Source organism: Colias croceus, chromosome 10 (genome assembly GCF_905220415.1).
Source record: "Colias croceus chromosome 10, ilColCroc2.1".
Classification (NCBI taxonomy): Eukaryota; Metazoa; Arthropoda; class Insecta; order Lepidoptera; family Pieridae; genus Colias; species Colias croceus.
In genome coordinates, this window is record NC_059546.1 from 1,704,362 (window position 1) to 1,720,186 (window position 15,825).

The 15,825-nt window shown below is 34.8% G+C and overlaps 1 protein-coding gene across 3 annotated transcripts in view; it reads left to right on the top strand.

The window, feature by feature from the left end:
* The window catches only part of LOC123694912 (diacylglycerol kinase theta), a 38,902-nt gene that overhangs the window by 9,776 nt on the left and 13,301 nt on the right, over positions 1 to 15,825 (top strand). For all 3 annotated transcript variants that reach the window (XM_045640532.1, XM_045640533.1, XM_045640534.1), the window contains exons 2-5: positions 10,314 to 10,393; positions 12,329 to 12,431; positions 13,430 to 13,641; positions 14,289 to 14,457. In XM_045640532.1, the coding sequence (XP_045496488.1) occupies positions 10,314 to 10,393; positions 12,329 to 12,431; positions 13,430 to 13,641; positions 14,289 to 14,457 (564 nt within the window). The remainder of the gene's footprint in view (positions 1 to 10,313; positions 10,394 to 12,328; positions 12,432 to 13,429; positions 13,642 to 14,288; positions 14,458 to 15,825) is intronic.

A 15,825-nucleotide genomic window follows, 5' to 3' on the forward strand; every position in this document is an offset into this window, starting at 1 on the left:
CGGGTATCAAAATATCTCCATACCAAATTTCATGCAAATTGGTTCAGTAGTTTAGGCGTGATTGAGTAACAGACAGACAGACAGAGTTACTTTCGCATTTATAATATTAGTATGGATTATCACTATTATAATATGTGGAATTATAAAATTATGCAATATGCCAATACATTTAACAATACAACTTAAGAATTTACGTACATTGTAATACGTTCGAATTTTAGTGAAGCTCAAAATCTATACATCTAGTTCACCCAAACTATAAAATATCACGAAAAACTTAAAAAAAAAACTGAACATTAAAGTGTTTCACCAAAAACACAAGGCAGCCTGCGCCGGCCCCTCCTTTGTTATCTATATTTAGTTTGTACTCAAGCAGGTGTCCTAGCAGTTCCGGCTCGACACTTTTGATGTTGCTCGATAGTTTAATGTTCCACTTATTTTATTAACTACCTATTGACGTGATTTCGAGTGCGTATACTTCCTATATCCGTTTGATCGTATTGCAATAGTTTTAAGTGATTTTTTTAAAGGTACAAATTAATGCCAATTGGGGAGCTTTTTGTAGATATTAACAATGAGCTAGGTTACGACTTTACCTATAGTTCTTTGAAACAAACGTTCTCTTGTTAAAACTACTCAACAAGACTGTAACTCACTTTTAGTTAATTTTGAAGTGAAACTTCTTTAGCGGGGTTGGAAAAAAAATTTAGTGTACCTAACAAATTTTCGTTACCCGTGACATTTTTTCGTTACGCGCCATCTTTTTCTTTTTCTTATTACCTACCACGCGTGATTCGACGTATTTCTGTAAAGTTGCATAATGCATATAGTAAATTATTTATTGAAAAATAAGGTCATAAATAAGTTTCACTTCTTACGTGTGTACAGTGTACACTAGTACACGCACACAATTTTTTTCATTGGAAGCGAGAAGAATGGTTGACAATTTCATATTTACCTAAGTTATGTGAAGTTATGGTACCTATAATTTTATTAATAAGTTCAATCGAACTGCATAAAAGGCAATGTGAATATAATTCTATTAAACAGAATTCATAATTTGATAAACTATTAATGTGTTAACTGTAAAGTGTATCAATTTTATGATAATTTACAGTAGTTCTTCGTTAATCGACCCCAAGAATAAATGCGGGTCTTCAATTGTAGAGTTAAAAGCTAATTTATGGTTTATTTGATTCATTTTATCATAGATTCATTGAATCAAAAAATATTATCATTCAATAAATAGCACGATGCTCTCCAGTTCCTATATTTTCTAACATAAATTTACCTGATATTTGTAAGAAAAGCTAATAGATTGTTTGGTAGAATTACGTTCGTCCTAGATACCATAGAAAAATAATTTTACGGAATAATTAAGTCGACATACTTATAGGTTATCAAATTAGCTGAGACACAATTTAATAAATAATAATAACTACAGACATCCACAATTCCACAATCATCAAGAAGCTAAAATTAATAAGAATAATTTATAAGCAAGCTACTAACATTTCGTGTAGCCTCACGTTAAACATTCCCTATTCCTAAACGCCATTACGCCACCGGGATAAAAGCGCGGTTGTCAAAAAATTCGTACAGCGCGCGATTGGCTGGAGCTCGTGACGTCAATGCCGACCTCTGCCGCCCCCCCGCCGCCCGCACTCCTCCGAAGGCCGCACGTTCGAAAAAATATTCTGGATTTTCGGATGGAAAAATTATTTGTATTATTACATTGTAAATTAGATATTATGTGGATAAGTATGGTCATATTGCATTTGATAATGTTGTTATAAATAGATTATAATTATAAATTATCGTAGCTAACTTTCGTAGTTTACGGAATTACCTACCTATGATATAGGTAATGAGGTATGTTTGAAAAAAGTATATATTTATTTAGGTACGTAGGTTTAATATTGCAGGAAAATTAACATACAATTAATTTTATAACAAAATTTGAGTTTATAAAATAACACTAGCATGTTGACCTAATTATTTGGTAAATAAAACGTGCCAATTAAGGTGCAACGTATGTTTCTCGACGAATGGTGAAATATATTTGCGTATTAAAATAATGTTTCTAAAGTTAATAATTAAGTATAAATGCATGCGCTACAACAAAAATCGGAGGGAAATATTTGCTGATTTGCGACAAATTTCTTACATTAAGATTTAAGAAAACCTTCATCTAGATTATTGATTAAAAAATAAAAGCAATGTGCTGCTGCAATGTGCAATGATGCTCTAAAAATCTTATAATATCCTTCTGTGTAAATAAAAATTCTCTTATGCTTCTTTCCATGTCCTAATATATATACCTATTCAATATGGTTGCCCAATTTCCAATATTGTTTTGTTAGTAGATAATGCAAATTGAATCAATTTATTGAAAACTTTATTCATGTTCACGGTTCGCGGTCATCAACCATTTATTAATAGTTTCTCAATATAATATATTATCTCTACATTTTATTTGGAACAAATCAATAAAAGATGTAAAATTTACTTTAGTGTTTAATTTAAGCAAATCCATCATTCGCATATCATCAACAGAGATTTAAATATCTGCACGTTTCTTTCCAAAAAAGTTGGCTGCAGGACCGTGTAAATAACGAACAAATAGTTAGTTAAGATGAAACTACAATCTCAATCAAGAAATATTCAATCTATTACAGAGACGTACCACACATCCATTCCAAAAACTTTCACATTTATAAAAATCCCATCATCTACAAAAACACTTATAAAACCTTAACAATTTCGTAAACTTAAAAGCGAAGACATTCATAACATCTCGATAAGGGCACGGCTCACGTGTTGCCGGCCTATATTTAACCGCTCTATTTAGAGCTGCTGAATCATTGCCTTAATTAGACTTATTTTCACACACCATCAAGTTCATATCCGTATACACTTGTGAAGAAATCCACGATGTTTATGACGCGCTGATATAGAGTTTATAGGATTGTGAGAATCTATGATTACAATGTTTAAAGTTTAGAAAATTAAAGGTATTTTTGAAGTCAGGCTGGCCTTAAGTAATATTATAAATAATATGAGTTAGAGTATTATTCCTATACAGTGCTCAGTAATTTTTTTGGTAAGAAAATTTACTCTATTTTTTTACTCTCGGAAGTAAAAGTTCAAACATTCAATATTCATCATGCATGACTCTCCAAATATTTTCAGTTCCCATATTACGCATTTTATTTCGCTATTACCTACTTCTTAAAGCTTTTTATTTGAATTAAAATAATTAATTTGTTTAATTAAAATACCTAAAAGTATTCTGGCATAATTTGTGGATACGAATATAGCAAAGCTTGTACATTTTATATGAGTAATGATTTCGCTGATGGTAATGGTTATGAGCTATTAAGAGAGATAAAGTTCATTGGAGTTTACGCTTTTGGTGGTAATAATAGACATTCTGTAGAGCGGACTGTTTTCAATTTAAAATAAGGGGAAGTTGAAGGATTGGAGGATAAGAAAAAAAATGATGTTATGTAAGAAAAAAAAATTAAATATCAATTAATTATCGTGGTATCTATTTAAATACAATAGTCGTGATTTAATAATTCGGAAAAGTCATAGGATGAAAAATTAAGTGTTTTTAAAAATGAAGGATTTATTAGATTTGCTTGAGTTAATGACGTTTTCAAGAAAGGATAAAAAGCGATTACTTATTAATATATGGACGCTTTTCCTGGAATAGTAATCGCACCTGATACGCCAGAGTACTGACTAAAAAAATCAAAACAAACTACAGAAATTAGAATGAGGCGTACACGATGCGCGTGAGCATCTCCCCGCCCGCCTGACAAGTCGTCTGTAGTCCGCGTTTGTATTTGCTTTAGAGTGCACGCGTTGTGACATCCTGAAATAAATACGCCTCGTCATCAAAAGCACAGATCCCGCAAATATACAACCTCAACCTTTTCCACTACTTAACATTTCAAAACATCGAGCGTCGATGATCATCAAATAGGCTAATGCCCTCAGACTATTTCCATCTGTTTACTTTGGCAGGGGTGCTACGTTACGTGTGTCATAAACCTGTAATACTATTACCGGATAAATGGATTTGTCAAGGAGAAGTGTGGTGATTTTTTATTATTTTTAAAATGGCAGCATCGAGGAGGTGGTGCCGCGCGGACTGCGATGGCGTCTGTTACCGCTCGGCCCCGCCCCGAGGCTATTTAAATATATCGCGATTCGTGACGTATGAACGTCAGAACACCGCTAATACGTTTCCTTGATCCGTCCGCCGGTGCCCTTCCGCGTGAAGAACCTCGTCTTTATTGACAAGCGGGTAAAAATAGCGCCATTTGTTTTGTTTTGAGACGGATGTAAAAGGGCGCGAAAAATAAACATAGTGTTGCTATATATCGTTTCTATTTTGGTCGTGTTTTTGTGGAAATAAAGCAGTGTTTGATATGTGCAAATATTGACAATGTCCTGTGAAAGTTTAGTTTCTCAAGTGTCTACGATATTTTGTTCGGCGCTACGGAGGGGCGGGTGGGTGCTGTGTTCACATAAGTGTGAGTTGTCATCTATTATCGAATAGTAACGTAGGTATTTAAGGAAATTGCATATCAAAATCGAAGTTAATTAAGACATTATAGTGCGAAGGTCTTGCAAGTTGCATACATTTTTACTGTTTATCTTGTAATCTACATTATCGCATTTCGGCTATTAAATATTACAGCTAATTTAAAGAATCTAGAGTAGGGATTAGTTTTCGTAGTTTTGTTTTGTTAAATTGAAGAAAAACAAGAGAAGAATAAAGTATCAACCGTATAAATAGGTATTAATTTGTTGCAATACAAAGCAGTTCATTACCTACTTAGTTGTTATTATTTATTTTTCGAATTATTAACAGTTGAAAATAAAAATGATTAGCCAGCTGTTATACCTATGTAAAACATGAATTGAAACATAATCAAAATATTGGATGAATATTTAAACGGTCAGTTTCAATAATAAATAGGGTCATTGCGCCTGTTCGCGTCCACATGCCTATTCGCGTCCATTTTGCGGATATCTTTTAGAAAATTCACGAAAATAAGTATACTTTAAGTAAAATTGTACTAAGAAAAATTTCCGATAATACCTCAATATATAAGAGACATGCACACATATTCAAAAAAAGCCTGCGCACCGCCTATCCTATTTAAAAAAAATATTTAATTTTGGCTATTAAACGAAAGAGCTAAAACGCGCGGGATTTTGAGAAAAAAATAGTGCGCAGCGTCGCGTTTGACGGTAAGTATCTTATTGTTAAATGTCAATTTTTGAATATGTAACTGTTTCTTTACTTTGCTAACAAAACATGGAATAGTATGGATTATAAATCAGCTTATTTCTTTTACAATTAATAGCTAAAATAAGGTGGACGCGAATTACTACACCGAATTTGTACAACTTCCATTTTGCGTCCACGGTGGGCGCAAACTATACCTATAGTGCATGACAATAGAACATATTGCGTCCACGTTGTTTTTCATTACGTAGCAATGAATTGTTTGTTAAAATATGTATTTAAAATAGATTGTAAATTTTTGACTAAGACTACAAGTTGATAACTTAAATTTTCATACAATTTAATTTTCACATAAAATAATTTTTATGCTATTTTTTCATTTTAAAATGAGTATTCTAAGAATCAGACTAGTGTCTTTGAGAATGAGAGTCAATAAGTCTGTGGTTAAGAAAATAATAGTATAAACAAAAAATAAATTTAATAGAAACTAAAAAATAGGGTAGGTAGGTAATCTTAACAGAACTGATTATTATTTATTTACATAACGTAACTTTATTTTTTGTTAATTTTTAATTTTTTAGTTCTAATAATAATGAGAAGATAAATATAAATAAGTTTTTCCAGTTTCCTTACAGTGAATGTTGATTTTAGGGTTCCGAACCTCAAAAGGAAAAACCGGAATCCTTGTAGGATCACTTTGATATCCTGTATGTCCGTCTGCCGGTCTGTCTTTCTGTCAAGACCCTTTTTCTCAGTAACGCGTGGAGGTATAAAGCTGAAATTTATATTGAATACTCAAGTCTACGGTCCCTTGAAGCAGTGAAAAAATCAAACTTATAAGCCAAAGTAATCAAAAGATACAGCCGTTTATGCTGCAAATTTTCGCAAATTTCGACATTCGCAAGGGAATCTAAAACCTACAGGGTACTTTAGATGAACACAGACACTTGAAGTTTGGTACGAAGCAACGTCTTATAGCACAAATAAGGGAAACATTGAAAAAATAATCATTTGCAGTTAAAACAAATGAAAAAAAACAGGTTAATACGGAACCCTCGGTGTGCGAGTCCCACTCACATTTGACCGGTTTTTATTAAATAACTATATTCGTAAATAAATAATTTATTAAAATCTAATTTTTATTTGCATTTATCTGATAAAAAATCACCCAATACACTCTTAATTCCTTTTCTAAGCTGGTGGACGCGAACTGGTCCACAGGTGGACGCAAACTGGAATTTTTGGACGCGAACTGGGTAAAACGCCTAATTCTGCTATTTGTCTAGATAAATAAAAACCACATGATATTTCCAAGACAATTGAAAGTAAATCTTAAAATAGACTATGTAATGAACACGTTACATAAATTTTGCGTTGAAATTTGTTCTGGAACATTTTTATTTTCTCCTTCAAACTTTCCAACTGCACTAAGTGGACGCGAACTGGCGCAATTACCCTATGTGATATAAATATAAATAAGTGCGACCTTCAAATTTTTTATAAAATTTTCATTAGTGCTACGTGAGTGCTACGTCATTTATAATGTCTTATTGTCTGCTTTATCTCTGTGTGAAAATTACGTCATCACTTAATTTTAATACAATGTCACAAACTCATTTGAAACATTTCATTCAGAAGTGTTATGATGATTATGAGCCGATTTTACAACTTCTGAATATGTTCTGTTTAGCTTATCTATCTCAGTTTAAATACAAACAAATGAATTAAAATATTTGTCAAAAAATATCAAAAAGGGTGTCTATTAGCAAGTAGTGAAACTAATCCTAAAAGTGTAAAAATGATACTCAACATAATATAATCTACCTAGACATTCGTTGTCATAGAGCCATAGTATAGAGTAAGTAAAAAGTAGAGACATCAAACATCGTATTGACAAAATGAATTAAACTGTTTTAGTTGCATTGAATTCAGGTGCACTATTTGGAATGTATCGGAATCTAGGCTGCGAATGGTTCCTCAAAATTCATTGAGTTTCAGTAATTCGGACATTCCCATCATTCCTACTCGTGAATTAAAAGTGGGAGTCGAGCATGCTTCGGCACGAATTGGGCCACGCTTGCACCGGGGAAGGTACCACACCCTCACAGAATATCGGCGCCATAGTGACAGTTTACTGTCGCGTTCCGTACGGTGAGTGAGGGGTCCGGAGGCCCACATCCCTTCCCATCCCCTACCCATCCTCTCCTTCCCTATCCTCATTCCCTCCCATCCTCGCCCCTTCTACCTAACTCCTTCCAAATCCCTTACCAGTAGGCAACACCCGTAACCCAGTTACGGTAGTCTATGGGCGGCGCACTTAGCTTACCATCAGGCAAGGTGTCGGCTCGTTTGCCTTCTTATACCATAAAAAAAAAATACAAAATTATTAAAGAATCAATTACCTACGTCTATTGTTTGATAATTATTTATTTATTTAAATACTTTATTGTACTGCCAACAAAAAAAATACAGAAAGAAAACTTATGCTAAAATAGACACAGCACAGATGGCGGCCTTATCACTTATAAGTGGTTTTCTTCCAGGCAACCAACTGAAGATGTGATAAGATAATTACCATATATATTGTTTTTAATGTATTTTAATTTAGGAATATTTAGTTCGCAGGTACATTGTTTGACTAGTTTCTTCGATCCGTACTGTTAAAAATCGTGAAAAAGCTCTTTTATATCTGTACAGTATAAAATCTGTAATAGGTTTATAACTTTAGATTTTGTAACATAATTTTTGTGATAGAAGAAGTTATAACTCCAATATATTATTAACTAGCTTACCGCCCGCGGCTTCGCCCGCTTTGTCATCACTCACTCACTCATCAGATCACTCAGAGAATCACTCGTATCTATTTTAAAAAACCGCATCAAAATCCGTTGTGTTGTTTGAAAGATTTAAGCATACTAAGGGACATAGGGACAGAGAAAGCGACTTTGTTTTATACTATGTAGTGATGACTAATTTCTAATCGCCACATTAGTGGCTCTCAAAATAGTGTTGATTTGTCTAAATAAAGCAAAAGCTCTGTCAAGATATTTTTCTTTTATTATTTGCACAGTCGCGTAACGTTGCATGTGGTAACATAGGTAATTTCACTATATCGATAACAAAGCATGAAGAAAGACAAATAACCATATTTCCGACAATTAAATACCTACATTTTTTTAATCCAGGTACATGGAAAAAAATGTACACACCCCGACCACGTTGTCTTTCATATGATGTCTTCAAACTTATATGTTTTGTATATCAGCTTCTGCTTCCCAATGAGCTTACCACTTTGGACCATAATAGCACTTTTGCTATAAATGAATACGCTTCAATTCTGTATGTGTTTATCGCTCAACGTCTTATAGGAAAAGAAAATTAATATAAAATACAAGTAAAAAATGTAGAAAATTGCATTTTTAATTCGCTTTTGTGAATAAATAAAAAACTTAACAGTGCCTTTGGAAGCCCGAGTCTTAAAAAGAGAAGCTTTATCAACTGTCGCGTCGAAACAACATCCTAGATTAGTCGAGATTCGTCTCTGAACAAAAATATATTTTTTCTTACACATCAAGTAATATCTCTGATAATGTTATTGATGCAACAATACATAACATTCAATAATAACTCGATCCCATTCGAAGTTCAAGGTTAATTTAAAAAACAGTTAAAAAAATATACCATAGACAATTCCAATTTCCAAAGTTGCTTCTATCTTTGTACAAGGGGCTAATAAATGTCGATTAGTTGGATGGAATGATTGCGAGCGTGATCACTGGCTGGGGCCGGGGCATGCGCGCCGCTATTGATCTCAGCTCCGGGATGACCGCGCACTACCCACCTCTTATTTGTGCGCTCATCTTGTCTATGCCCTCGATTAAGATGTAACTGTAAATTATGTGTGTATTTCTCTTGATTAGGTTTTGCTTTTGTTGTTTTGTACTGTATTTACAGAGGTTTTTATTTTTTTAAACTCGTTTACATTTTTTGCCATCATCTGATTAACTGGAAATGTAATAATTTATTTAAGTAATTAAACTTCTATAGGGTTTATTTAATACTAGCTGTGCCCTGCGGTTTTACCCACATTGCTCCGCTCCTGTTGGTCTTAGCGTGATGATATAGCCTATATCCTTCCTCGATAAATGGGCTATCTAACACCGAAAGACTTTTTGATATCGGACCAGCAGTTCCTGAGATTAGCGCGTTCAAACAAACAAACAAACTCTTCAGCTTTATAATATTAGTATAGATAATATACAGTCTAATAAATGTACTCAACCTCTATCTTTCCTAGAGTCTACGAAATGCTACGAAATAGCAACCTACGCAAGTCCTAACTCCCGCTTACTAATCTGAAACGGTTACGAGACACATCCTTAATACCTAACCCTGTTTCTAAATATAACTAAACTATAATATATTATTTAATTACGTGAACATTATATTTTAAGAACCATCCTTTTTTAAAACATTATAATAAGTTTTAAAATCTCTCTTAGTAGTAACTAGGTAATTAAATTTATTTTTCCTTAATTTAAATTATTCATCTTTAATAGTAAACAGTTCAATCGATTACCTTTGAAATCTACTTATCTATACATATAATAAATCTGTAGAAGGGTCAATTCTGTAAATTGAAAATATTGAAAAAATAAATAGCAGGGGGTGTTACTGGATCGATACCAAACCCAAATATGTGATTAAAAAATTTTTTGTCTGTCTGTCTGTCTGTATGTTCAGGCATCACGTGAAAAGTAACGGTTCGATTTCGATGAAACTTGGTATAATTATACCTTATTATCCTGGGCATAAAATAGGATACTTTTTATCACGGAAAAATACGTAGAAAAAAATAAATCTTAATTTTTCCGCGCAGACGGAGTCGCGGGCGGAAGCTAGTGTATTATAAAATGAATAAAAGTAGCGTTTAAACGTTTTTTGACTTCGTACAAACATATGTTTACTCAAAATATTCCCTCCATTATCCCTACACCATTGTCCATTATTCTAAATACCATACTAATGTCCCCAATGTATGTTTCAGTGTGCAACTTCATAGTGCACGAGCGATGCGTGGGGCAAGTGGTGACGCCGTGCTGTGGGGTGGCGCCGAGCCTCATCAAGGTAACGTTTAATTTATATATATAAAACCCAAAGGTGACTGATATAGTGATCTATCAACGAACAGCCCAAACCACCGGACACTGAAATTTGGCATGCAGGTAGATGTCATAACGTAGGCGTCCCCTAAGAAAGGAAATTTTAGAAAATTCATCCCCTAAAGGGGTAAAATAGGGGATGAAAACTTATACCATGAAAATTTATATTTTTTTCACGCAAACGAAGCTGCGGGTAACAGCTAGTTTACAATGTATTTGCTTGATACTATTATAGATATAGACAATTGTTTGTTCACAAAGAATAACACGTACAACAACTAACAAAAAAAAAAAGAAACAAGTGATAACTGCGTTAAAAACAACCGACTTCAAACTTGCACTTGCAAAATTTACAAATACCTACAGACAAAAATGCTCATAAAATAAAAACTACTGGGCCTATCCGAATAAAATTTTTATGGGACCAATTCGACACCATCCCGCATCGAACAAAAAAAGAATCACGTAAATCGGTTCAGAAACCTCGGAGTAATCGGTGTACATACATAAAAAAAAAAAAATATACCGGCCGAATTGATAACCTCCTCCTTTTTTCTGCAGTCGGTTAAAAACAGCTTAAATTTTGAAATCTCTGCTTTTTTGAATAGAGGATAGGTGTATTTCATATAATATTTCTTGATCCATTTTCTACAAAAATATATATTTTCGATAAAATGGAGAGAAACTGTTAAGCACGTTTGGTTGTGTATTTACTTACGTACTTACGACAAATTACAATTTTACGAAAATATAATCTACTTCAGTTTTATTAACAAATTATATTTTAATTTTATTATTCTCTATAATTAACTAGTTAGGTACATTATAAATGATAATAGAACACAATAACTTATAATAATTTAAAAACAGTATAATATAATTAGACACAAAGCTTTACGACATAAAAATTAGTTCGCGTGCCACGATTCCCTTGTTATACCCGCACATGCTCAACCAACCATCATGTAATTGATAGCTCTTCGAATAACACGCACTCCAGGGATAGCAGACTGTTGGTGGACATGGAAACATTAATAATGCTAATGTTATATTTATATTAGGGTTAATGCTTCAGCTAATTGATCGAAAAGATAACTCTTTTAGGTATTTTTATTAGTGTATAAATTAATTTAAAAACCACTCGCAATGAGAGAGCAAAATACTCTGACTTTTTTAACAAAGTTCTTCAGTTACCATAGGTAGGTTATAAAGTATAGTCGTATTTATTCAATGAAAGTGCAAGTAATATTAATGAATATAGACCTCTATATATAGCTCTAGTTTTTTCTCAAACTTTGTCTAAAACATAACAAAATTAATTATGTCTTGAATTCTTCGACGAGAACCATTGTATCTTTTTTAAATTGTTCGCAACTTGAAATTAACACATACACATAGTTTACATAACAATCTTTTAATAAGATACATACACAATTTCTTAAATAAGTGAACGCACAACACACACAATCCATGATTCTATTATAAATACGCATCCAAATACGTTGCGTAGTTTTCGACAGCGGGAATCGGTTGGACACCCATGAGAACTCTACATTCACAATAGCTCAACAATATCCTAATTATATACTATACTTAGTTAACTTAAGTTTCTGCCCGCGCAGTCAAAGAAAAACCCGCATAGTACGCACGGGAACAGGAGTTCCCGTGGCATTTCCGGGATTGCGTCATTTTCCCGAGATAAAATGTAGCCTATGTCCTTTCTCGGGTATCAAAATATCTCCATAACAAATTTCATGAAAATTGTTTTGGTAGTTTAGGCGTGATTGAGTAACAGACAGACAGAGTTACTTACGCATTTATAATATTATAGTATGGATTGATTTCTATATTTTCTTCACTTATACTAATTGTTATAATAATGTTTTTAATTTTTATACAGAACCCGGTGGCTCACTGCTGGTCAGAGCCGACGCACCACAAGCGCAAGTTCTGTACGGTGTGTCGGAAACGGCTCGATGAATTGCCAGCACTACATTGTATGAGTGAGTATAGCTTTAAATTTATTATAGTTATATATTAAACTAGTTTTTTTAATATATTTTATATCTTAGAAGTTTTAGCAAAATTTGAGATTTATATTTTTTGCCCTTGACTTTCTAGCATAATCCTACACAATTTTCATTGTTTATTTATTTTTTCCTTTATATATTTTTGTTATTATTCTTTTTTACGAATCGTTGTTTAATATATCTTTTATAGAAAACCGACCTCTACATATCGCCCGCATGAAAAGGAGAACTATCATGTAATATTTAACGATTACGCACACGTATTGCTAACTAGATTGCTTGAATATTTTTATTTTCATGCTATAAGTACCTACTTAGATATTATTATAAAATACATAATTGAATGTAGTTATGAAAATTCTTTTAATTCCCCATGATTAGTTAAATTTAAAACGTTATTGTATACGTCATGTTTCACTAATGATATATCGCACTGTTTATTTGTAGTTTCCAAATTATTTACAAAACCTATAAACAATCCTTACTTAAAAAAACAAAAAGCTATACATACATATTATAATGGTTATCTACATGTAATGGTTAAATTCATTCACATCTAATTAACATATACAGCTAGTGATTATCACTTAGTATATAACTTACTCTATGGTACATGTGTGTATTTGCTCTGGAAGTATTATGTACGTTAAGTATTCTGTGCTACAGTATGTTTCAAACTTAATGGCGGCTCGGAACATCGTACGATCCGATGTGCAGAAAACAATTTTAGGTATTAAGAGGACTACAAGAGCTAGCTGAACTACTGTTCAGTTCTGCTTTAAAGTATATGATTACTGCAGTTAATTGTATACTTTAAAGCATTATAAAACTCGCGTTTAGCTCTTCTAGTCCCGGGACGGGAACGGGACGTTAAGGGACCTGTGCGTACCCGCACTCGCACCTGCACCTAACTTGCGAACCGCCATTAAGTTCTATTCGAACTGTATCTCTCACGAAGCATATAACTGCAGTATGCGAGTACTACGTCCACGGAGAATGCGTGGACTTCGCGGCGGCGGACTGCAAGGAGAACGCGACGTACTGCGCGGGCAGCGAGCCGCGGCACGTGCACCACTGGCGCGAGGGCAACCTGCCCGCCAACTCCAAGTGTGCGGCGTGCCGGCGCGCCTGCTGGTCCGCCGAGTGCCTCACCGGCTACCGCTGCGAGTGGTGCGGCAGCACGGTGAGTGCCCTCACAGTTGACTTACAGACATACACGTTGATGCTAAACTGTACATTATAGGGCGTGGAGTTGAGAGTCGTCAATTTTTTTATGGTTAGCTATTGTCTTATGGATCCTAAATATGAAATTTCATACCGAGGAAACTTTTAGTTTTTGAGTTACGAATTTTTGAAAATCGGAAAATTACTTTAGATAGTTACTCCATCTTGTTTTTGTTACGCATATTTATTATTTTGTCAGTGTTATCCTGGTCTTCAAGACTAGGGTGAACATACCTTCCTAGCCTTCAAAAAAAGCGCGTTCCATTTTAGGTCGCATCTTCACTTACCAGCAGGATAGAAAGTGACGATATGGATAGTACGGCTAAAGTATTCTAAGTCTTCAAAACTAGGGTGAATATAGGGAAGCACGTTCCATCTTAGACCACATCTTCACTTCAGGCGAGATCGTGGCCAAGCGCTGACCTATTGCTCATAAAAAAGTATATACTTATTATTGGTCAGGGTTTTTGAATTAAAGTTGACAACAAACACAGGAAACAATGAATTTACAACATTATAAATACCAAAGTGTTAATTACTAAGACAATGAATTACGTATGTACATCGTAAGTCTGGCAAGTGTTTGACCGACACTATTACGCGCAGTGCCACGCCGGATGCCGCGCGCTGCTCCCCGAGGAGTGCAACTTCGGCACGCTGCAGCCGATCTTCCTGCCGCCGGCGGCCGTGTCGATCCCGCGCACGGAGGTGCCGATGGAGGCCATCATCGGCGTGCACGTGCGCCCGCCGCCCTCGCAGCGCGACTTCGGCTGCCGTAAGTGTCTGATTAATGACGAGGGTAAAGCGGCCTATGTCCAGCAGTGACAGATATAGGCCGAGATGATGATGAGGGTAAAGCGTGAGGTGAGGTTGTGTTGGGCAGCGCGGCGCTGGGCGCGGGGCCGGCTGGCGCGGCTGGCGCGCCGCCTGCTGCCGGCCGCCTGCAGCCCGCACCACAACGCCTCGCCGCCCTACTCACGAGGTACCCACTTGCCTTGCCGTGTGAGCTCTTGCCCTTGGGAATCCGACAACTTTTACTAGCTAAATTGTTAATATTGTAAATTAACTTTGCTTTGTGATAACAATACTGACTAATATCTGACATTTTTGCCAATATTGTGGTATTTTCTCAAATAAATTGTCCTGTTGTCCATTTTCAAATAGCTGATGACGCTGATGATGATGGGACGTAGAGAATGAAACTCTGTGGCAATGCACTTAAAATAACTAGACATTTATAAGCCAAAGTCAAATGTTTTACCTGTGACGTGTGACTTAACCAGTTAGTGCAAGCCTCATATTCATGGTAAACAATTGTTGAAATTTGTTGATGCTCCTCGAGCAAGAACATTTTAACCTGCCTTACCAAGTCTGCAACACACAGAGTTGGTACCAACAGTCAGCATCTTTTCGCCCTGTTGATTCAGCTTCATTGCTAAAGAAAAGTTTATCATAGATACGAGGCTTCTAGTAAACTATAACCTAAAAGTAATGGTTTTGAACAAAAGGATTTTCCCAAGGAGCCAGCTAAAGATGTCGCCTCTGCATGTTTTGCTCTATCAGCTTTAGTTCCTTGTTGCCTCATACTTGTCCTAGACTGCATGCCGCTAGAGCTTTCCTTAACACATAACATGGTCATAATCCATTTCAATACAATACATGCCTTGTGAATTACAATTCTACTTAATTTGAAAAATAAAGTAAAGATCGTGCAATTTAAATTGAAATAAAATGAACAATTAGTACTTCTGACACATCATAGTGAACTATATATCTATTTAGCTCACTTCCTACTTCCATGATCACGTTTCGACAATCCTCAATTCACTAGACTCTATAACTAGTAGAACCACTTTACATTTTTGAATTATTTTGGCACGGCGCGTACGGGTCAGGGTACTCTGTATCCCAACTGCAAAGGTAACACACACACATGTGCATTGCTGTTAACATTTCGGTGTTGTATGTGTTCAATATGACTAACTGTGTTGCTATTTTTGTACTGACTCAATTTAGCAATAACACACTAGATTTCGGTGTTCTAAATCGACATAAAACTATTATATAAATAAAACCTAAAGCCTTGATAAACACACGAGTTAAATGTAGTTAATAAAAGTCTTTCGGCTTTTAATGTTCAGTA